The 22,263-nt window shown below is 41.5% G+C and overlaps 1 protein-coding gene across 8 annotated transcripts in view; it reads left to right on the top strand.

Moving 5' to 3' along the window:
* The first annotated feature begins 3,282 nt into the window (after positions 1-3,282).
* CDC14A (cell division cycle 14A) overlaps positions 3,283-22,263 on the top strand; it is a 98,550-nt gene continuing 79,569 nt past the window's right edge. The window contains exons 1-4 of one of the 8 annotated variants that reach the window (XM_083445188.1): positions 3,283-4,349; positions 4,891-4,981; positions 16,065-16,140; positions 17,907-17,999. In XM_083445188.1, coding sequence (XP_083301314.1) covers positions 4,235-4,349; positions 4,891-4,981; positions 16,065-16,140; positions 17,907-17,999 — 375 coding nt within the window. In that variant the 5' untranslated portion in view covers positions 3,283-4,234. Of the gene's footprint in view, positions 4,350-4,412; positions 4,699-4,890; positions 4,982-16,064; positions 16,141-17,906; positions 18,000-22,263 lie in introns of those variants that run through there. The other 7 variants (XM_083445186.1, XM_083445187.1, XM_083445192.1 and 4 more) reach the window with 7 other exon arrangements.

The following is a 22,263-nucleotide window of genomic DNA, read 5'->3' as shown; positions in this document are numbered from 1 at the left end:
GGGCTTTTTGGGTCGGCTAGAAATCCTCTATTTTTAACACTTTAACCACTGCAACTATATACCAAAAAGTGAATTAACTATGGAACCACCCATATATAAACATATGCAGCAGATGAGGCCAAGGTTATGACTGTAGTTTGCAACTAACAATTGAAAACTGGAAGTGCCATATATATATATATAGAGAGAGAGAGAGAGAGAGAGAGAGAGAGAGAGAGGTTTACATGGAGGATTTGCATATACAGTACAAACTCCAGTGTTTGTGAACACGTCTCTGCAAGATGGTCTAATTCTTTATGTGAAAAAACTCCTTACACTACCCAATGGCCAGAACCCAAAGCACATTTTCACATACCTGAGACTAAAGAACACCAATACCATTATTATTATTATTATTATTATTATCATCATCATCATCATGTGTTAGCTGCTCTGCAGCACTTGTTTTCATATTCATAAGAGTTATAGGACTCTATCAGACATTCTCTTTGCACTTGCTATGTCTTTCATGCTTCTATCAAAGCTACAACCCATCTTCTAATGAGAAAACAGATGCATGGCTGGCATTCTTGGCTGGCATTCTTGGGCAGCTGTGGAGAGTCCACTCCGAATGCCTGCCCTGGGCTCCCCCTTTTCATTATTTCCTAGACAGTGGTGGGGAAAGGGGAGGGGAGTAAGCCCTTTCATATTTGCTCATCAGTCTCTTTATAACCACCATTGTGATGTGAAGCAACGCGTTCTATAGTCTCAAGGTCCCAGTTTTGTTCCCACCATTTAAGGACACACTAGCTGTAAGAGTGCCATCCGCTCAGGTTATTATCATGGGTTACTGAAGATATGCCTTCAGCAAATTCTACGTTATGTGCAAAGTCCAGACCATCTGAAATGGTTTGAGCTTCTCTTCACGTAAACACATTTTATAGGAGCTGATCCTTTCACACTACACTTGTTTTTGACAGTAGCTTCTTGCATCTTAGCACTTCCTGCTCTGCTTTACATATATTGGGTAATGTTCTGCAGCTTTAATGGGATTGTAAAAGGTGTCACATGAAATTGTAATGGCACAGAACAGAGGGGTATCATCGTCCGTTACGGCCTACAGGTAGATCCAACAGGGAATTGCCTTTTTGTTGTAAGTTATGTTGGCTGAGTAGCTTTCCTTGAACTTTAATTCTGAATGTGAACACAGAAATAGGTGGTTTATTTTTTGTGATCCTGAGGGTGTGTATGTGTTGGTAATGAAGCTCATGTGAAGAAGCTACTGTTACTTCAGTATGGGTTAAATTTGATTAACGAGATTCTTATGAGGCCAAGTTTGTAATCCTAAACAGAATTATGTGGGAGTAAGGCCCACAGAATCCAGGAATCGACTTCGGAAGAAACATGCAGAATTGCCTTGTACAGTCTCAAATTTACACATTAAAGAAATGGTCATGGCTATTTGCTTACATTGGCAAAAAGCCCATTGATCAAAGTGAAACTTGTGTCTACATAAATCATGCCTAGAATATGGTTTTGCTGTAACTGAGATGGAAAGTCCCTGGTAAAAACGTCACCTTGGCCACAGACTCACCCAGTCCCCTTAAACCAGCCCCTATTTGTCAGTCTCAATGGCCTACTTCATAAGGTATTACAGTAGGAGCTCTGGATTGCCTGAAATGTGCTATATAAATGCCAAACATGCCTTGACAGGGGTTGAGAAACCCAGTCTTTCATCTTCCCACCATTAATCTAGGGCAATTGTTTTATGTATTTATTTTGTGTTTTAAATGAGACTTGCTTCTAAGTGAACATTCGCAAGCTCATGACCCCCTTTCCTTTACCCTTTGCAGCCACAAGCCTGTGCGCGTTTTCCTGGAAGCTGCTGCTGCTGCTTCTTCTTCTTCTTCTTCTTCTTCTTCTTCGGCAATCCTTTGTAGCTGAGTAAGATTGTCTTTCATGAACATGGTCTTAACAGTAGTCTGTAAGTGACTGTGGAGGCCAATTATTCCTTCCATACATCCTTCCACAGTGGGGACATTGGTTTCCAAATGGGAGTTGATCACGGTGAAGGTCTGCCAAACATGCCTTCCTCTTTGCACGTTTCTCCCTTTCATCCTGGTTTCAAGCACCTTCAAAGTCCACGATGCCTTTGATAAAGGCTGTTCTCCAATTGGAGCGCTTGCAGGCCAGTGCTTCCCAACTGTCAGTGATTATACTACATTTTTTTACGTTTGCCTTGAGAAAGTATTTAAACCTCTTTTGTCACCCATCGGCATTATGCTTTCCATTTTTAAGTTCGGAATAGAGTAGTTGCTTTGGAAGACAGTAATCAGGCATCCGCACAACATGACCCGTCCAACAAAGTCAAAGTTGTTATAGGAATTCTAATGTCTCAAATGTAGAATAAATGTTGATAATTGCACAATGTAAACATGCATGCATAAGTATATAAACCACATGTCTGTAATAGTACAGGAGAGCAATCCAAAAGCCATCTTGGCTCTTCTAAAGACTCTAAATATTTCCTCTGCTTTGCCTGAGAACACTAGGCAGGTAGCAATCAGGGGAAGTTCCTGAAGGGATTCCTCTGCCATATCTATGAACCTCCTTTGTACTGTCATGGTTTACCCAGATGCTCTGCATTGAGGGATGTTTGACGGGCATCCTGGTTCTTATGAAACATTGTTTTTTTTGTATAACCTGTGTCCGGAACCATGTAAAACTTGCTAAATCCTCAGGAATATCACCCCTTGGCCTGCCTGAGCCACAGTAACCCAACCTTATGCATGATGCAATTTCTGACCATTTGTAGAAGGAATGTCCTCCTTTCCCACGCCAAAATGCAAACCCTTAAAAGAGATGTTTCTTCTGGGCTCTGCTCTGTGACTCTCTTGCCTGCTTGCTAGGAGGGGGAGGGAACTTCGTTGCAACAGAAAAATGAAGATCTGCCTTGCTTTCGCTGCCCTCTGACCTCCATCCATTCATCTCTGACCGATCCTGGGCTTGGGGGACTCAGCCCCTTGGGGAGATGGGCAGCAAAAGCCAACCACCCCTATTTTTCTATATCAATATTGAAGAAGCATTGCTTCGCCCGGGGGATGGATCTTTGCTTCCTGGAAGGTAATACAACTGAGCTTCAGGCTCGATTGGGATGGTTATGGGGGGACAGCATTTCGCCCCCCCCCCCCAATTTTTTAATTGGTTTTCACAACATTATAAACAAACAAACACATAAAACAAACAAACAAAAATCATAGCCTTATTAAAAATTACACTTATTAACATTAAGTGACTTCCTTGCTTCCCCTTGGTTGAATTTCATTGCATATCCTTTTAACGGTTTTCCAAAGCACAGTTCTTAAAAAAAAAATAACTTAAACATTAACATCCTTAGATCTTCACATTATGAAATTAAACATATGAATTCACCACTTAAATAAAATCCTAAGCCAATTAAGTATCTGCAAGCTGTTTTCAGTTAATTTAACTTAACATGTTTAACTAAGTAATCATTAAATTGAGGGGGGGACGGCATCAGTTGCACTGAACGGCGGGGACCGACTCCGGAGTGAAGGTTGCGGCGGATCCCCACAACACCACCACCACACTGAACCTCTGACTAAACTCGCGTAGGCCCGGTGCCTCGGCCCGCCGGCTTTTGGAGGGGTTTTCGGTCTAAAGTGGAAAGAAGGAGCGGCCTCCCAGACCGCCCCGCTCCCCTGGCAAGGCCTGAGACTCGGAAGCGGCCGGGCGGGAAGAGCCCTGAGGTAAAAGCGCGCGCGTGTAACAAAGCCCTGGTAACGCGGTTGCTACCGCCGGCGCCGGCTGCTTGGTAACGGCGCGCTGCCCCTTTAAGCCGCCGGAGGGCGGGACGGCGGCGAAGGAACCCCTTCCACGCCACCCCGCGCCCTCCTCCCTTCCCCTCAGGCCGGCTCCGTGCTCCTTTCCACCGCCACTCGCGGCTTGCTGCTGCTGCTGGGGGTGGGGGTGGCCGCCGTCGCCGGAGCAGCGCCTCGCCGGCCGGTTGCCTCCTTGAGGCGCGCGCGCGCACCTCCCATCCCATGCGGGCGGCGGCGGCGGCTGCACAAGTCCAGAGCCAGCCAGGCGGCGGCGGCGGCGGCGGCTGCCCGTTCCCTCAGCATGCCGCGCTGCTGCTGCTGGCGCCTCTGAGTCCGGCCGAGCGGCTGTCCGGCCGCCGCCGCTGCCGCCCAAGACGACGACGGAGAAGCCGCCGCCGTTCCGGGAGGCACTCATGAGCTCGGAGGCGCCTTCCCGCGCAGCCACGCAGCTCCGCGCCCTCTTTCGCATGGAGCCGGCTCCGCCCGCCTCGTCCGAGCAGCTGCTGGGAGCCTCGGAGTTCCTCAAAGGTGAGGCGGCGGCGGAGGAGGGGTCTCCCCTCCGCGAGTAGGGGTCGCCCTCCCGTCATATAAAGGAAGGGGGCGCGACGCAACAACTGCCCCCCCCGGTTGTCCCGGGAGCGCCTGGCCCGGGGCGGGGGTGAGAACCGCCTCTTTCCCCGGGGCGAAGTTCGGCGCGCGCCCCGCAGCGAACGCGAAACTCCCCATAGTCCCTGCGGGAGAAGCTGTTTCGAGGGGAGCCCTTGCAATCCCCCAAATCGCGAGGCGGGCGGCAAGGGTCCCCCCGTCGGCGGGAGGGGAAGGAGAGTTATGGAGGAGGCGGAGACGTCGCCGTCCAGCTGCGAAATCTTGGTGGCAGGTAATGCTTGCTCCGGAGTGAAACTCGATCAAATGCGTAAGGGTTGATTCTTTCTTTTTTCTTCTTTTTTTACGGGGGGACAAGCGACTCTCCCTTCCCGCTTTGAACTAACACCCAAGTTCCAGCTAAGCAGCGGGACGTATAACTTGGAAGATCTTACTTCATGGACTCCCTTTTTCTTTTTTCTTGCAGACAGACTATATTTTGCTACTTTACGAAACCGACCCAGAAGCACAGTAAACACGCACTATTTCTGTACGGATGAGGAGCTTGTTTATGAAAAGTAAGTTCGTATCTCTTCCGCTGTTTTTTTTTTTAAAAAACCCTCCTTCGCCTTTCTGCTCACTTTCGTTTTCAGCGTTGTTGGTCCACCCCCGCTTGTCGCCAAGTGATTGGAAAAAGGTTTAGGGAAGAGGGAGAACAAACTTAAGCGAAATACTTCCGTATAAGTTAGCGGTATATGTGGCTAATTGGTTGTTTTTATCAAACCAGTCCTTGAGACTTAATTGCATTTTAGTTGAATTTTAATCAGAAAATGGACGCCCCCTTCCCCCACCTCCGGTTTCCTGCTTTTTTTTATAAAATGGATTCTACTCTGGCCATAGGTCTCTTGTGTAAAGTATTATTCTCAAATCGAATTCACATCTTAAAGAAGAAGCGGGTTGTACCTGTCTGCAAATGTTGGGTTAGTGGTATTTTCTCTACGATTCGATGAAAAAGCAAAACATTGGAGATGCACTACTGATCTACAGATCTGTTAAGTGCATGATAGTGGTTAGCAATGAATATGTATTGAGTTTGCAGCATTAAATGTGCTGTAAGATGGGTCATTCAGTTTTATGGTAAGTGAACCTCAGTTCACTGAACCTTGGAGCATGATTGTTAAAATCATTATTTCATCAAGCTGCTCTTGTGACTGTGTTTTTGTACACTGTGATTAATTCTGCCTGCTGATTGATACTTTCTGGGATGAAACAAGCACTTCAGGAGTTCAGAGAATAACAAGAAGAGCTTTTAAGATAGTATCTTTCTTTTTACACTGCCAACTTTGGTTGCATCACTGCCTTCCTCCTCCCAGCAATTTCTGTCTCTGATGTAATTTAGCCATGGAGTTTGGGCACTGAAAATTTACAGATGAAAGGGAGGGATTTGCATTAAAGTTGTTGCTAAATAATTCTACTATAATAGTAGCTTGAACCTACTTCAGTAGTCAGTAGCAGCATAATAAAATGGAAATAAAATAAATAAAGGAAGGCTCAAAACCTTCGTGATTTCTTTAAGTGATATTCATTGCCTAAGTACTTTTGCACTCTTCAGAGTACAGTCTGTAAGAAGTAATACTGCTTTGCTTTCAGTGAGATTTAGGCTGCAATCCTGACACAACATGCCTGGAAGTTAACCCCCTTGAATTCAGTAGGACTTGCCTCTGAGAAGACACAGGATTGCACTGTTATGACTAACTTCTGATAGATTGTGTCCTAGGCATCCTTACACAAATGTTTATTAGTGAAAGACAGATTAGACTTAACATCGGAAGGACCTATATTTAGCAGTGCAGTCAAGCTGTAGATATACATAGCAGTTGTGTTAACAATCCCTGAATGCTTTGGTTGTCATTCTTATCGCTCTTCATTTTCTAAAGTGGCTCATGAACCTGCTTAAATTGGCTGGCAAGTTTGTTTTAAGTTCATTGTTGGGATGCTGATACAACTTGTGTCACTCTCATTTTCTTAGGAGCCTCAAATCCTTGTTGGCCAGTCACAGATAAGCCCTGACACTTCTGTTCTAGAAATATTTGAGGAATTGCACACTGCTCTCTGAGACTTAAAAAACCCACTGTGGGTAACCAGATTGACATCATTTGCTGGACAGACTTAGGATAAGAAGAGTGTTAAAAAAAACCTGATGAAAAACATGGATGGCAGCATAGCTCCTGAAGCAGAGTATGCAGGGGAAGATGGAAACACATGTTTAGGAGGAGGAAGGTAGTACTGTACAGATTTCTGGAGTAGGCCGTAACCTGGGCTGCTGTCCAAGGTGTCCAAATAAGTAGGATTAATCCTTTGAATAACGGACAGGGCTAATGTGGAGTGACTGACAGGACTAATGCTTTGCAAACTTGAAACAAAATGCACGTAAATATTCAGTGATGTGGGATAGGAAACATTGCATAAAGTTTCATTTTCTAAAAAAAAAAGTGTTGCTTCATAAAATAAGTAAGTACTTTGAGGAGCACATCATTTTTTATTTTAACTACCCTGAATAATTTGGTATACTATAAGTAACATAGGCTCTTTTCAACTAAATAATTGTGGTAGTAGAAGTCAGCACAAGGAATTCCCCTTTGTGCTACAGGACTTCTAAATCCTTCTTCCCATGCGACTTGCACCCACCCCCCACATCTGCTCTGTAGAACCCCCAGAACAACACACAGTGAGAAGAGAGGGGCAATAGTTCTATCAGCGCAAGCATTTTTGGTTGCCCAACAGGACTATCTCCTTTGCGCTATGTTGAATACAACCCATAGGGTGGTATCTGACTGTCATAATTGGAGTCAACCCACTGAAACAGACCACCCTGTTTACAGCACAATCCTATACAGTGGTACCTTGGGTTAAGAACTTAATTCATTCCGGAGGTCCGTTCTTAACCTGAAACTGTTCTTAACCTGAGGTACCACTTTAGCTAATGGGGCCTGCCGCTGCCGCACGATTTCTGTTCTCATCCTGAAGCAAAGTTCTTAACCCGAGGTACTACTTCTGGGTTAGCGGAGTCTGTAACCTGAAGCGTCTGTACCCCAAGGTACCACTGTACATGTTTATTCAGAAGTAATTCTCATTGTGAAGTTTACTTACAGGTTAGTGCAGATAGGACTGCAGTCTTAATGCTTCCATCTGATACACTCCAAGCCCATCATTAGGTGAAAAATTGATATTTACCCTTAAGGCTTTTGGAGTCAATTCAACTCCATGAATGAATTAAAACACCTCCACCCCTATCACACGTGATAGAGTCAAAGTGTTCCTGTCAAATGCTGTTAATAGATTAGCTATTTGCCATGACTACAGGTGCTTAGCATAGGACCTGCTCTGTTTATTTCATGTGGGAAAGGTGACCATAGAAGGTGAAAATACTTTTTTTTATCTATTTTCATAATCGACAACACACTCATTTGCCCAGACATTGCCACAAACTGTGTTGGGGATCAGTAGTACCCGACAGATTTACAAAACTCCTTTCTGAACTTGATTTTTGCAACATTTCCTCTTCACCTACCTTATGAACCAGCAAAATATTTTTTAAAAGATTATATCCTATGGTGGCTTTGCATTAGCATATGCACTTACTGTGAAAGGCAGGGCTCTTCCCGATTATCTATCACCCCAATGCCATCCATACCCTTAACTTCTACTTGGGATTCTATGGGACAGTATGGGATCACAGAATCATAGAATGTGCATAAAAGCTGCAAGTGTTAGGAGGGATTGATGAAAATGGAAGTGCTCCCTGCGCAAAACCACCATTGGATATAACCCATACAGTGGTGCCTCGGGTTAAGAACTTAATTCGTTCTGGAGGTCTGTTCTTAACCTGAAACTGTTCTTAACCTGAGGTACCACTTTCGCTAATGGGGCCTCCTGCTGCCGCCGCATGATTTCTATTCTCATCCTGAAGCAAAGTTCTTAACCTGAGGTACTATTTCTGGGTTAGCGGAGTCTGTAACCTGAAGCGTCTGTAACCTGACGCGTCTGTAACCAGAGGTACCACTGTAGTTATCATATTGCCCAAAACTTAGCAATACAACTTTGGGTATTCCAATTGCAGTTGCTAAGGTTGCAAGCAGCCATCACCCTTAATCCAGTATGCAGCAAGACTTAATGCCCATTCTCAGTCAAGGACTTTTAACTGGTCACTTTTTTCACAGAAATGTCTTTACAAAATGGGGGTTCTCAAATCAAATTCACATTACAAATCAAATTACCATCAAGGGTATGATGTCACTGGCTTTCCCCCAAAAGGATAAATAAAGTCTTTGGAATTGATGTCTGGCTTCAGCCCTGGACTACCAGTGTCAGAGAGGAGCTTCCTCCTCGGTGTGACCTGTGGAATATGTTTACCCACAATCTTCCACAATGCTGTTTGCAGCATAATAATGTTGCAACTGATGAACAATTAGGGCCATTTAAAAGACATTTCCAGTGAGGCAAAGTATGCTTTCCAGACCTTCAAAATAATGCAACAAAATTTTGGTTATGTGGAGGAAGGTGCCCCAAGAGCTTGAAACCTAGGCCCATCAGGGGCTGAGAACCTTAAATTTACATGGTTCTAGATGAAATATAACATCTGATAATCTTCTTGCCAAAGGCACACAAAGTTCAGTAGTGGGGAGGGATTGCTTTGGTTGGCTCAATGAAACAATCAAATTAGAAATTGCCCCATAATACCTTGCCTGCAAATCCAGAAGTCTTTCAGCAGCATTTTTGGTTTATAAAATTCCTCTGTACAGTATGCCTGTATTGCTATACTGATCCATTAGCTGAAGTTTCCAACATTTAAAGAATTTCACTAATGCATATTCCTATTCCAGATGACCTACATTCCCTGTTCACTTTTATATAGCTTTAATTATACTTAAACCACCAGGAAGACTAAAAAAATTCATTTCTTAGTCATGCGAAAAATAGGGGCTTTTGTTGTTTGGCCACATAACGTCACTTAAAGCCTACAGCTCTTAAGAATAATTGTATTGTAATAATAATAATTCAGTTGAGGATCAAAACTTTTAAGGGATATTTCAAAATACTCTGTTTTGTACAACAAATTACCTGCCTCTGGTACAACAAAAGAAGCTCTTATTTGAAGTAGCTCATTTTAAACCTAGCATCAGGAGGGATTCTGTAGATTGTGCACTCGTATGAACTGCTTATTGCAAGAAATGAAGAACCCTGGACTTCATTTGGGACCTAAAGCCATAGTGACATAGCTTTCTTGCTCAAGAAGACTATCTTCTCTTTCAGAATCTGCTTTTTAGGTTTATCTTGATTTCTCTGCAGATTAGTACCCCGCCCACCGCCAAATTCTAGCTCCATTACAATTGATTATAGTTAGTTCAGTTAGTCAGTGGTTCTAGGAAAGTTTCAGGTACTATGAGAGAGGAAAGGCCTTGCTCTTTGTCTTATTTTGCTTGTAATTTCCTCCCTAAAGCTGAACTAGGATTTTTAACTGGCAGATGCCGCCTGATTCAAGAGCATCAGGAGACTAGATAGCGCTTAAGATAACAGTGTATTTTTTCCAAATTTAAAAATGCTTTAAAGCCTATAAACACTGGTTTCTTTAATAAATCTCATTTTATGTTTGGCAACCAGAAATTTGTGTCTAGGGTTAATCTTGCTCTGCAGTCCTACTTGCTTTACCTGCTAGCTCTCCACAATTCAAGGGTTTGGAATCTTCCCTAGTCACAGGGATTCAGATTCACTCTCCAATTATTGAGAGGTCAGCTGGTTTTGTTTTATACTGGGTGGCCTACCAGTCTTGGTATAATTGATAGGTGGCAACTGCTGTTCAAAATACTTTGCATACTAAAACATGCGTAACTGAAGCATCTCCATCCAAAAAAACAAAAAATCACCCCTTTGTTGCTTTCTTCTGAAAAATGTTCCACTGCATGGTCACTACTGTCAGCTGCCTAATCAGAATGATTGCATGCTACAAGAGCTTTACTGCTGGATCATACTAAAAGTCTAGGTAAGAATGTTGACCAGCGGCCAACCGGAGGCTTCTGGGAAGTTTCCAAGTAAATGAGAGCAGCAGTCATCTCATATTGATGCCTCCAGAACCTTGTAATAAGGGGTATGCTGTTGGCATTCATAAAGCTTCTGCTCAGCTGTCAAAGCTAATAGACCTACTTCTCAGTGAATTTGTCCAGTGCTTTATTAGAACTATTTAAGTTAGGGGCCATTGCCCCAACTTGTGCTAAAGACTTTCCCTACATTAATTATGCTTTGTTTAAAGAACTATTTTCTCTTCTTGTGTCCTCAGTTGACTGCCAATGCAACCACAATGGATGACCTCCAAGTTCTGGTACTATGAGTAAAATCTTGTCTAATTCCTCCACAAATGCCCTTTAGCCATCTTAAAAAATACCAACACCAAAAACCTAAAAAAAAAAAAAATCCGACTCTTCAGTGTTTCAGCATATGTAAAAAAAACAACCCCTGTTTCTAGATTTAAGAGCAGTCCTGATGAATTAGGCCAAAGGCCCATCTAGTCCAACATCCTGTTCTCATTGAAACCAATCATATGCTTCTGCGAAGCCCACAAGTAGATCCTGGGTGTAGTACCATTCTTCCCACCACCATCGCATGATGCCCTACAACCGGGTTTTCAGAGCCATACTGCCTCCAACAGTGAACACAGCCATCATAGCTAGTAACCGCAAATAACCTTGTCCTCCATAAATTTGTCTAATTCTCTTTTAAAGCCATCCAAGATGGTGGCTATCACTATTTCATATGGAGTGAATTCCATTGTTCAGCTATGTGAGGGTTATTCTTTTCTTTTCTTTTTGTCTGTGTTCCCAAACCACACACACTATTCCAAGCTGGCACTGTTTTAAAGTGTTTGCACTCCTACCTACCAGGACATGTCCAGAGCTTTGGAAGACTTTGCTTTTTGTCCCAAGATCCTTGCACTTTGGTGTTTGCCTCCGACATCTATATGAAGCTGTTGGGAGTGGTCCTTAGGACCTTTGGGGCAAAGTCTCGTAACATTTATGTTGGGAGGGGCTGTACATGATCTGTACCATTGTCTTGGTGGACTGGGTGAAGGCCAGTAAACTGAGTATGAACCCTGAGAAGATGAAGGCATTGTGGGAGATTGGCCTGTTATTGATGGGGTCACACTCTCTCTGAAAGAACTGGTACTTGTCTTGCCGTAACAATTTATATTCGGCTTGCTAGTATATATGACCTTTTTTTTTCATTTGAGCAACTTTTCCACTGTTTTAATGGAACTGCCTTGCCCTTTAGTCTTCTTGATTCTGTCATTGCTATCAAGCAACATCTCTTGGCCGGTCTAGCCTTTTTTAAAAAAATTAAAAATAGTGGTATAACTTTCAATTGAACTTTATAGTTGTTTTATAAATTGCTCCAGTTCCTTAAAGAATTTGACTGTCTTTAATGACACTTATCATGTTTTAATTAATTCTTTCTTTCACTTTAATGGATGTTACTATTTTAAAACTGAATTACTTTGCTTGACAGCCATGGCAGTGTTTTGCTAATGATAGCGCTGTGACTGTTTCCCACTTGACCATTTATTGGGGGTCACTTGTCTTTCCTTAGCAATGCTGATCAAAACATAATTTAGAGTACATCTGCAGTTTGGTTCACAGCAGGATTAGAGTGGAGAGTGGTCTTAGCATACTTCAGTCTCTGCCTGGAAGGCTTCTCTGACATCAGAGTATATATGTACAGGCAGTGGTGTAGTAGGGGTGTGTGTGTCGCCCTGGGCACAAAATTCTGAGGGAACGCAACCAGGCACCCCCATGCAGGTGCCAGTTTCCGCGGGGATCCCCACCCCAGTGGGGACCTAGAAATCTAGAAATTCTTTTAATCAAATTTAAGTCAACTAATCAAGTAGCCAGTTGGTCAGTTGCGTTTATTTGTTAGAAACCATTTTCATCACAAAAATACAAAGATACAACCAGTTTAGAAATACATTTTAACATAAGTGGTCCCTGACACATGGTATGACATGTTCTACAATGGAAGAGAATCATAGAATCATAGAGTTGGAAGAGACCACAAGGGCCATTGAGTCCAACCCCCTGCCAAGCAGGAAACACCATCAGAGCACTCCTGACATATGGTTGTCAAGCCTCTGCTTAAAGACCTCCAAAGAAGGAGACTCCACCACACTCCTTGGCAGCAAATTCCACTGTCGAACAGCTCTTACTGTCAGGAAGTTCTTCCTAATGTTTAGGTGGAATCTTCTTTCTTGTAGTTTGGATCCATTGCTCCGTGTCCGCTATCTGCTAACACAAATAGAAACTTCCTATGTGGTGCATTTCTCCCCATACCATCAACAAATACCAGATTTTCTCCCTATTATTCCAAAAGGAAGCTCTCTGGAGAATTCATTTGAGAAAGCTATTCCTGAGAGAATTATGCAGGAAGCAATACAGTAAGGAAAGAACTAATCAGTGTGAAGAAAATTTAAGCCACCTTTTTTTTGGTTGTCTTCCTGATTTGTGCGTTTTTTTAAATCTCAGAATCATGCTGAGCTTCTGTTCTAGGTGCAGAAGGATGATGGAAAAGTATATGTCACTATTTTTGGTTCAAAGTTCCCTAATGCCATGCCTATGCAACATTATTATGAGTATTTGAACCACCATTAAGGCCCATTCAGTCATGCAACATAAGCAATTTTTAATGTGTGATGGTATCAGAAGGTGGCCTTGCCCATCATAAAGGTTCTTCTGTAGTGCTATTAATGTAGTACATTTGTCATCGTCATCTTGGCTATTCCTGTCTGTTGGATCAACGGACCAATCAACCGTATTTTGACTTGCAGAAAGTGTTCCAATTGGGGCAGGTCTTGAAGATGTTTGCAAAATGCAGTTTCCCATTTGTTGGCAAGCGTGGATTTACATTGTTAATCCCCTATTGTGAGATATCTGCATTCTCAGTATCACATATTTCGTGTTGACTACACTGGCTGTCAATTCAGTACCTGAAACATCTGAGTACAGCATGTTGTTCCCTTCTCCTCTTTCTGAAGGCAGTTGTCCTATAATCCGAGTAGCACTTTTGAATTCACATGCATAGGATTAGGACCTAAAACCTTCTTTTCCAGAAATCACCGGGTTACTGTTTTCTGTGCAAGTCTGCTTTTTTTTTTTTAAACTGTTTACTGATGTTTCATTGCATCTAATACCACTGTCTTAAAATTACTGAATACCATTGTGAAATATATATGAACACTTATATTTTTAAAATAGGCATAGCTTCCTCCCCATCCTGCCACCTATTTTCAGGAATTGAATTGGCTCCCCTGAATCCTCTTCAGGTTTTTTCACATGAAAGAAAGATCTAACTTTAACAACTAAGCCTTACGAGATCTACAGAGATTTAGGCAACTTCCTGCTTCCTATAAATGTAGCAATCAGCAGCAGCTGCTGCTTTTCTTTGTAGCCACATTGCTTTGATAACTTTTGAGTTCAAGTTTGTACCATAACTGCCATGCCTCAAATGCCAACTATTAACACTCCAGCTCTGCCAAGTCCAATTAAATATTTTATGATTAAACATCAAAACATGTCATGCCCAGGAAAATGAATGTGCTTTTATACTGTCTAATGAAAATAAAAAGCTGAATAGGCCAGCTATTCTTTTCCCTTAAGCCCAGTGTATTGAAAGTGATTATTCATGTTAAGTTGACATACATGTCTTAAATAAATGTCTTTGCCCTATTTTTACTGCTTATCTTGTAATAAATATGGGGAACAGTAAAGTAGAGGGGAATGATCTGCAGCCACAGGGCTGATTTAGTCAGACTGGTAACTAATTAATGAGTTGGGAACTTGTCATTGGCTTATTCTTCAAGAAGAATGCTAGCTCTTGTTCTGTTCTTTGCAAGCAGATCTAGGCTTGGCATATCACACTTGACTGGTTAATGCACAATAGGCTTACATGGGCAGCACATTCTCTAGCTGGTCTGTATCTGTTTCAAATGGAGGAAGCTCATAAGAACCTTAACTCCTTGTGCCTCGCAACTAAACTCCTTTGCTCCTTCTGAAATCTTAACATCCATCTCAAACGCGCTTTGAAGATGCTGGATCTTTTAGGTGTTCAATCAGCAGAGAGACTATAAACCATGGGTAGGCAAACTAAGGCCCAGGGGCCGGATCGCCTTCTAAATCTGGCCCACGGACGGTCCGGGAATCAGCGTGTTTTTACAGGAGTAGAATTTGTCCTTTTATTTAAAATGCATCACTGGGTTATTTGTGGGGCATAGGAATTCATCCATTTCCCCCACAAAAAAATATAGTCCAGTCCCCCACAAGGTCTGAGGGACAGTGGACCGGCCCCCTGCTGAAAAAGTTTGCTGACCTCTGCAACAGTTGCAAAAGTTACTGTACCTAACAGTGAGCTACATCATACAGCTGTGAAAGACTCTGAATTCATTTATCAAAATGCCATATAGAGCCAAGTACCTCTTTTAAGCTAGCAAGTCCCATCAACACCAAAGTGGCATGTTTTAGCTTAATGTGTCTGTCTCCAGAAAATGAAAACTTAGCTGCACCTTCCAACATCACAGAGCTGTGGGACTATATCTGACATTAGCTTTGTTTTGTCAAATACCTGATGGCGTCATAGGTATACAAATCTTGTGACACAAAGCAATTGGATTCTGAAAACAGGACTACTAATAAAATGTTAATTAATGGAATACTTACTCAAACTGCTTGAGTGCATACTTTCCCCCAGTCTATAAAGTGCTGCTTTTGCACTCTTTAACCTGAATGGGCCTATCCTATATGTGTGTTTTTATGGGCTGGCAACAGTTACTAAGGGCTCTTGGAAGCATGACACTTGGTTTGTGAATCAGCTCAGGTCCTATCCCTCTTTTACAACAGTAATGCCTCATCTTTATTCCTGGAAGGTGATCACAGCCTCCTGGACTCTTTACAATACATTAGCAGCAGCAGCTTATTGTCTCTTATATTTTAATTATTTCACTCCATTTGGAGTTCTTTTTTTTTTTTTTTTTTGACCTAAAAGTGTTGTTCTGCCCCTACATTTGGGTAATTAACATTTACTGAGTTTTTAATAATAATAATAATAATAATAATAATAATAATAATGAGACAAGTGTGAGATTCTATCAATTTATTAGTGTAAGTACGGCTACAAAATTAGCAAATGCAGGATTACATTTGCAGTTAATTTTTTTTCTGAAGGAGCAGAGTATACATATTTTTCCTTATCTCCTGACAAATCAAGATGGTGATGTTTCTGATTTCTGAACAGCTGCACTTAAATCAGCCAGAAAAACTATATGGCACCCCTGGAAGATTGTTAACTGTCTGTATGCTGATCAGACATGGCCATTGAATATACTCAAAGGTGGTCCTTCAACTTATCAGTGTGGAGCAGACATCACCTTTTACTGTAATCTCATTGTCTCACCTGCCCTTACACAGTAGAACCAAGTGTTAATTGTGCTCTGCTGCTACATACTGTGCCTCTAGGTTTCAGTGGAGATGTTGCTAGGAAGGGAGAGTCTTCAAATAGTGAAATATTTGACAACAGCAAAAGGACTAAAGTACAAGTTTTTTGACCATTGGTATATATTTCTTCTAGTTTTTATGCAGATTTTGGACCTTTAAATGTGGCTCTGGTACATCGATTCTGCTGTAAACTAAACAAGAAATTAAAGGTGAGAACATTGTATTTTCTTCTAAATATTGTTTGTTTGTTTTTGCTAAAATTTAACAAACTGTTATTATTAACAGCCATTTATGATAATTAACAGAATTGCTGAATTTACAATAAGATTGTGTTTTTCTCTCTCTGAATTAAAAAAATGACAATTTATGCTCCATATGAAAATTAGACTATGGATTTGTTTATGCAGTTCCATGGCATCTAAAATATATACCACATATATTAACGATATTCTTCCAGTTAACTCACAAGATGATTTGAAACTTTGTTGGAGGAAAAATAGTTTGAAAATGATTATATTTCATAGAAATTCATGCAGTGGCTTGATTCACATATAAAGGTGAGCCAGGGTGAAATAAACCATAGCTTGTAGGGAACAAGCATGTATGCTGGTACATGCTGTTCAAATTGCAGCCATCTCTCTTCCTTTGCTGCATTAAGAAGAAACCAGCCAGAGTGTTGACTCACAATTACATGCAGATCAGTGCTTGTGGTCTGTTTTCCCCCTCCAAACCACAAGAGCAAGCAAATAATATACCATGGTTTGTTCCTGGCTTTGTTCTAGCTGTGTGTTTGAAGAGGAGCAAACCATGAGTTGCTAGTTTGAAGGTAACACAAGGGTTGCCAAACAAGAAAGGGATGGGTGGGTTTTGAGCAGTGTGCGCTAGGATTCTGTTTTGTTTCTCTGTTGGGTGTGAAATAGGCCGTTATCTCAATGCGATAAGTTAAACATTTTCTTAAGGCATAAGCTGTCTTGAACCGTGATCCACATAGCCTATGTCGTAATAGATCACTCTTCTTTAAGATGCTTCATCCCAATGCTGAGCCCAAGGGTAGAAAACAAGTCACTGGTTCATTGTTCTCTAACTCCTATTCATGCGAGAGATTTAACATTTGATATTACTGGTGTTTCTGCACAGTAAGCAGCAAGCTAAGAATGGAGCCTGGTGATTGATTTACATGTTCTGGACTTTTCATTCAAAGGTGTGACTGTCTTGTAAGCATTCCCTCTGTCTTTATTGTTGTTGCTGAGTGAATACATGAGGAGACTGTTTGTTCCAGATGTCTTAAAGAGGTTATTTTGGTGTCCCAGTTCCTCAGGCATATTGTCTACTAGAATTTAGGCAGGGCAGTCATTCAGCAGGTTTTATTAGAAGATGAGCACAGGAGATGGGAAGTTAGCCACAGGAATGCCATCACCTGTGGCTGATGTAATATCCAGACCATCTCAGAAAGAGGCTGCAGAAGAAAAGTAAGAAAGACAAGTGGCCAATTTGCAGGCATATTGTGATTGTCTAGGGATAGATGAATCTGTCAGTTTTGTTTCCCCCTGTTTTTTCCTTTTCCGATCCTAAGCTTGTCCCATTCATGCAGCAGTTTGTGATTTTTATTTATTTTCAGTCTGCATAAAATCTTGTGAGGATTTTTGTGCACATTTCTCCTAATATTTGCATTTTGTGTGTACCTTTTGGGGATCTACATAAGAAAATTCAGAGAAGTACAGATTTCAAAAGATTAAATGTGTTTTAGTTCACATTTTAGCTCGGAAAATGCAAAATTAAGTTTTAATGCGAACCAAATAAATGTATTCTCCCATCCCTAGTTGAGGAGCACTTGACCAGGGAGTGAGGTGATTTGAAAGAACTGCCAAGACACACAAAGCTAAACTGGTATTACTTAGCTGCCAGTATTTCATTCGCTTAAATTTGTGGTTCTGTGCTAACCATCCCTTCGTACTTTTTCCCCCTTTTTAAACAGTCATTCAGTCTTTCAAGAAAGAAAATAGTATATTATACCAGCTTTGACCAGCGGAAACGAGCAAATGCCGCATTTTTGATAGGTGCATATGCAGTAAGTATCACTCAATAAGTCTGTCTGTCTTGCTCGCTCTCTTGCAGGGACTTGCTGACCTATATGTTTCTGTCTAAGTACAGATGCTATAAATGCTAGTATAACTGTCCTTTTGTTATAATTCTTCTACAATCTAGTCCAGTATTTAAACAGTAGGAGAGATTTCCCCATTCTGCTGAACCTTTGTCTCTTCTGTTGCTCCCTTTCCTGCTTCTGGTCTTAAGCAGGGAAAGGAGGTAAAAAAGATAGTTACATTTAGTGCTACACTGTGTTCACATAATACAGCATTGTTCGTTCTTGTGCCCAATTTCCTTTCAATATCTTCCTTGGACTGGGAATCCAGACTCTACGATTGGTCCCAGGGGGTTCAGTCTACTGCAGGGATTTTTTCCCTTATTCATTCTTCTTGGATTCAAGGGAACCAGCAGGAGAGACTGCCCTGCTGCTTTCATGTTGAGCTGTGCGCACAGTTTTGACCTCTCCTTTGTTAAAGGGCGCTTTGTAAATTATGTTTTTTAAAAGATCTACAGCTGTGCTGGTGAAGCAAGATGGCAAAGTTTGTGTTGGTTTTATTTAGGAAGCTTGATATGATGATGATGATGATTTGAAGCATGCATATAAAATGTTGTAGGTTATTTATCTGTATAGGTAAGCAAGTTTTGTAGCAGTACGTCTTAAAATAATGCCCTTTTGGCTAAATGACAGTAAGTTATGTTTTGGATTTATGCTGTTTAGAAATGGGTCTCCTGTATAGCGAAACGGTGTGTAAATAAATACCTGTGCCAAAAAGAAAAAAGAAATATTATCTCTACTGAGATCATCAACATTACTTTGGGAATATGAATTCGTATAAGTACGTCATATGTCATAATCTTCCTGTATGGAGTAATGGAAGCAAATGGGCCCTTTGTGGAGCAACTGAGCAAGAGACAAACAAATGAACTAGTTGAGCTTTTTCTAGAGGAGCATAACATTTGCTTTAACTTCATATGTGTGCTGAGAAACACCAAACAGTAGTGATATGGGGATGGTATTGACCTGGAAATGAAATCAACAAAGGACCAGTGCTTCACAAGAAGGAAAGGAGCAATTGCCACAGCTACTGTGTTTCGACTCGTAGCCATTGAAAGGGAGTTAGCTTTAAATTACATTCTTGTGCCTATCAGCCCTCCTTGGGCAGTAGGACTTGAACCCAATCTTTTTGGATGTGTCTATACATTTGTTCTGTCCTTCTATATGGAAATTCTTCATTAGGCCCAAATAGTTCCGTATGGTATGGCTCAAGGGGGTCCAAGGATGATGGTCTGTAGAATGTGGCCTGGGGGATTTGTGTTTCCTGTTCTGTAATTCAACGATGCCATGATGAGCGTGGTGCCCCATTTGTCATCCTTTCTGGCTATAATGTTGGAATTGTTTCTAAGGCTGTAATGGCATTATATTCTGCACGGTTGAGATTATACTTCTTGCTGACAACCTCATCCTGGATCTGACAATGGAAGCCTTCTGTGTTTAAATAAATAAACCTGGTTGCTATTGCAACAGGCGTGATCATGCAGAATCATTAGGGTTGAGAAGATAGTGCAGCAAAAGTACTGCAAACAGTGAATTGTGGTAGAAATATTCCTTTTAATAGTAACTTATAAAGCATGTAGAAATGTCCAAGCCCTGTACAGCACTTAGATTGTTGGACTGCAGATAGGAATTATCTAAGAGACACAGTGCAGAAGGAATAAGGAATGAAGAGGAAAACAAGCATTGGCGCACAGTTCTTTATGGCAAGGAGGACGGAAACAAGTTTCCTGTAGCTTCTGCTTCTCTGATTGATAGATGGGGCTAGGCTTGCCTGTCCCTTGCAATTATGTTCATCCTGAGAAGCCTTGGCAGAGCTCAGAGCATGCTTCCCTTTGGCTCTACCCTCCCACAGCACTCCTTGTGCCATAGATAGCAGAAACAAACAGCCAGGTTAATGTAGAACTGCACACACACAAAGTGGAGCAGAAGAGCAATTATTCAGCTAGGACAGACACGTCTGCCTGGCTTGTGTATGACTGGCTAAATTAATAACATTAATGGTTGAGTTAAGAGTGCCACTGTTGCATCCCTTTTTAGCATGGACAGACTCTAATGGTCTGGTATACTTTCCTGTAGAAAAGTCAGGTGTGTGTTGTTCATGATGTTTTAACAAGGATTGGGGATGGAGACGCAATCTGTATCTCCAGTTGTGGGGGTAAGGATTCTGCAGGGGTTGATACTAGGCATATCATAGCCTCATCTAGTTGCTGTTTCCCAGGTGTGGGTGCAAATCAAGCTTAAAGGTCAGACAGGTAGTGCCAGAAGTGGGTCAGTCCTGCTTTGCACAGTATGCTTCTTAGGAGAGTAGGCTGCTCTTGGAAGGAAAATAGAACGAGAGTCTCTCCTCTCTTGCCAAAATAACCTTCAGTTGAATTACTAGTGCTAAACTTGCATGCAGCCAACATTTTCCACTCATTTATCTCTCCCTTCATGTGCTAGGTTTATTATGCATAATGCTGCTGTTTCGAAAAACAATGTTTCCTGATGTTTGTGTAGGCTAATACATGACATTCTGAACATTGTTAGTTTAGATGTTTGCTTTTTTACTGCCGTAATGCTAAAATATTAATGTGTAAAATGAGAATAGGCAAACACTAGATTAAATTCTAGAATAGAACTTCCACTGGTAGCTGTGTACTATAAACAGCCACACAATGTGACTTACGTATTTTCCGTTGAACCCAGTTCCCAGGAACACATATTTCCCTCTCAGCTTGCTTTATTTATAATGCTGCCTTGAGTGTTGTTCAAAATGCAAGGTGGGAGCCCCATTCTTTCCCCCCATTTCCTCCACACTGTTAGCAAACTGTGCTCCTAGTTCTACCTAGCGAGGTCTAGTTAACATTTGACTCTACCATTGTGTGAAACAAATCACTCATGAAACCAGTATCATGTCCTGGTGGCATAGAGCACATCTGGTTGAATCTGGGACTCCTAGTGTTTACAGTGGAAAGTAATCGTACTGTGTAGAGTGTTGTTTTTCCCCCAGGCTGCCTTAAATGCAGCTCTATAATTCTCCCAGGATACTTTTGTTAGTTTCAGTAGAACTCCTGGTATAACGTCATCAGCTTTCGCAAGGAGCTGTTTAGCAGCCACTAGTGTGTGAAGTAACGGAAAGCCTGAAATGATTTTGCATGTGCTACTGAGCATTTACTCTACCGGCTCAGAATTTGCAGAATGTAGTTTAAAATTCCCTTGAAATGTCCTTATGCAGCATCCTAATCATAGAATAGTTCATTCTTTAGAAACAACTTTTCAGGAAACTGAGAGAATAAAAATACGGTTTGCAAAACAGTCCTAGAAAGGTTTCCTTGAATCACGTTATTATCTACTACTGTTAGCAATGAAAACATAACGTAAGTTTTGATAAAGGACACAGTTATCTATATTTGTTAGTAATTTATTCTTTCATAAAAATTTATATGCTGCTTGATGGTAGAAAAAACCACAACCTCAAAGCAGTTTACAAAAGATAAAACAGTAAAATCAAGAAAAAAGCACAGCCATACATACAGAAGTTAAGATACTAAAACAGATTAAAATGACCTCAAATTTCTAAGCAGATTGGTTTTTAACAAGTGCCAAAAGGAATACAGTGAAGGCGCCTGCTTGCTCTCAGTAGGCAGGGAATTACAAAGTGTAGGCACTGCCACGCTGAATGAAAGCGTTCTTACAAATGCAGAATAGCACCTGTAGTAGTGCCAGTTCTGACAATTGATGCAGTTGAGTGGGTAAGGCGATCTTTTATAAGGACAGATTTCATTCATAAGTTTATTAGCACTCCCCCCCTTTTTTTCTACTGCTTACTTCTGTAAGCCGTCATGACCTACATCTTCACTACTACAAAAGAGAAGGAAGTAATTTGATTTCCAAGAAGCGTACTGAATGAGAATAGGAGTGCTTTATTATAAGAGAGTCAGGAGAAGAATACTGACTCGAACATGACCACAGAAGTCAGTGGATGTGTTCTCATCAGTATAACAGTGGATAGAACTGAACTCAGGATGTTGCAGCAAACTGGGTGGAGTTTCCTGAAAGGGTCTCATAATGCAATCCAACTCATACAAAAACATGCCCTAAAATATGATTTATTGGAAAGCGAATTGCAAGCTGTGGTGCTTCTATCAAACATCAGATGGGCATATCTACATTAAGAATAATGGATGGTATCCAACCATGTTGCTTAGCTAAT

This window comes from Podarcis tiliguerta (assembly GCF_965153285.1).
Source record: "Podarcis tiliguerta genome assembly, chromosome: 6".
In the NCBI taxonomy this organism is placed as follows: domain Eukaryota; kingdom Metazoa; phylum Chordata; class Lepidosauria; order Squamata; family Lacertidae; genus Podarcis; species Podarcis tiliguerta.
The sequence above is the reverse complement of the archived record's forward strand: the minus strand, read 5'-3'. Positions and strand labels throughout refer to the sequence as shown.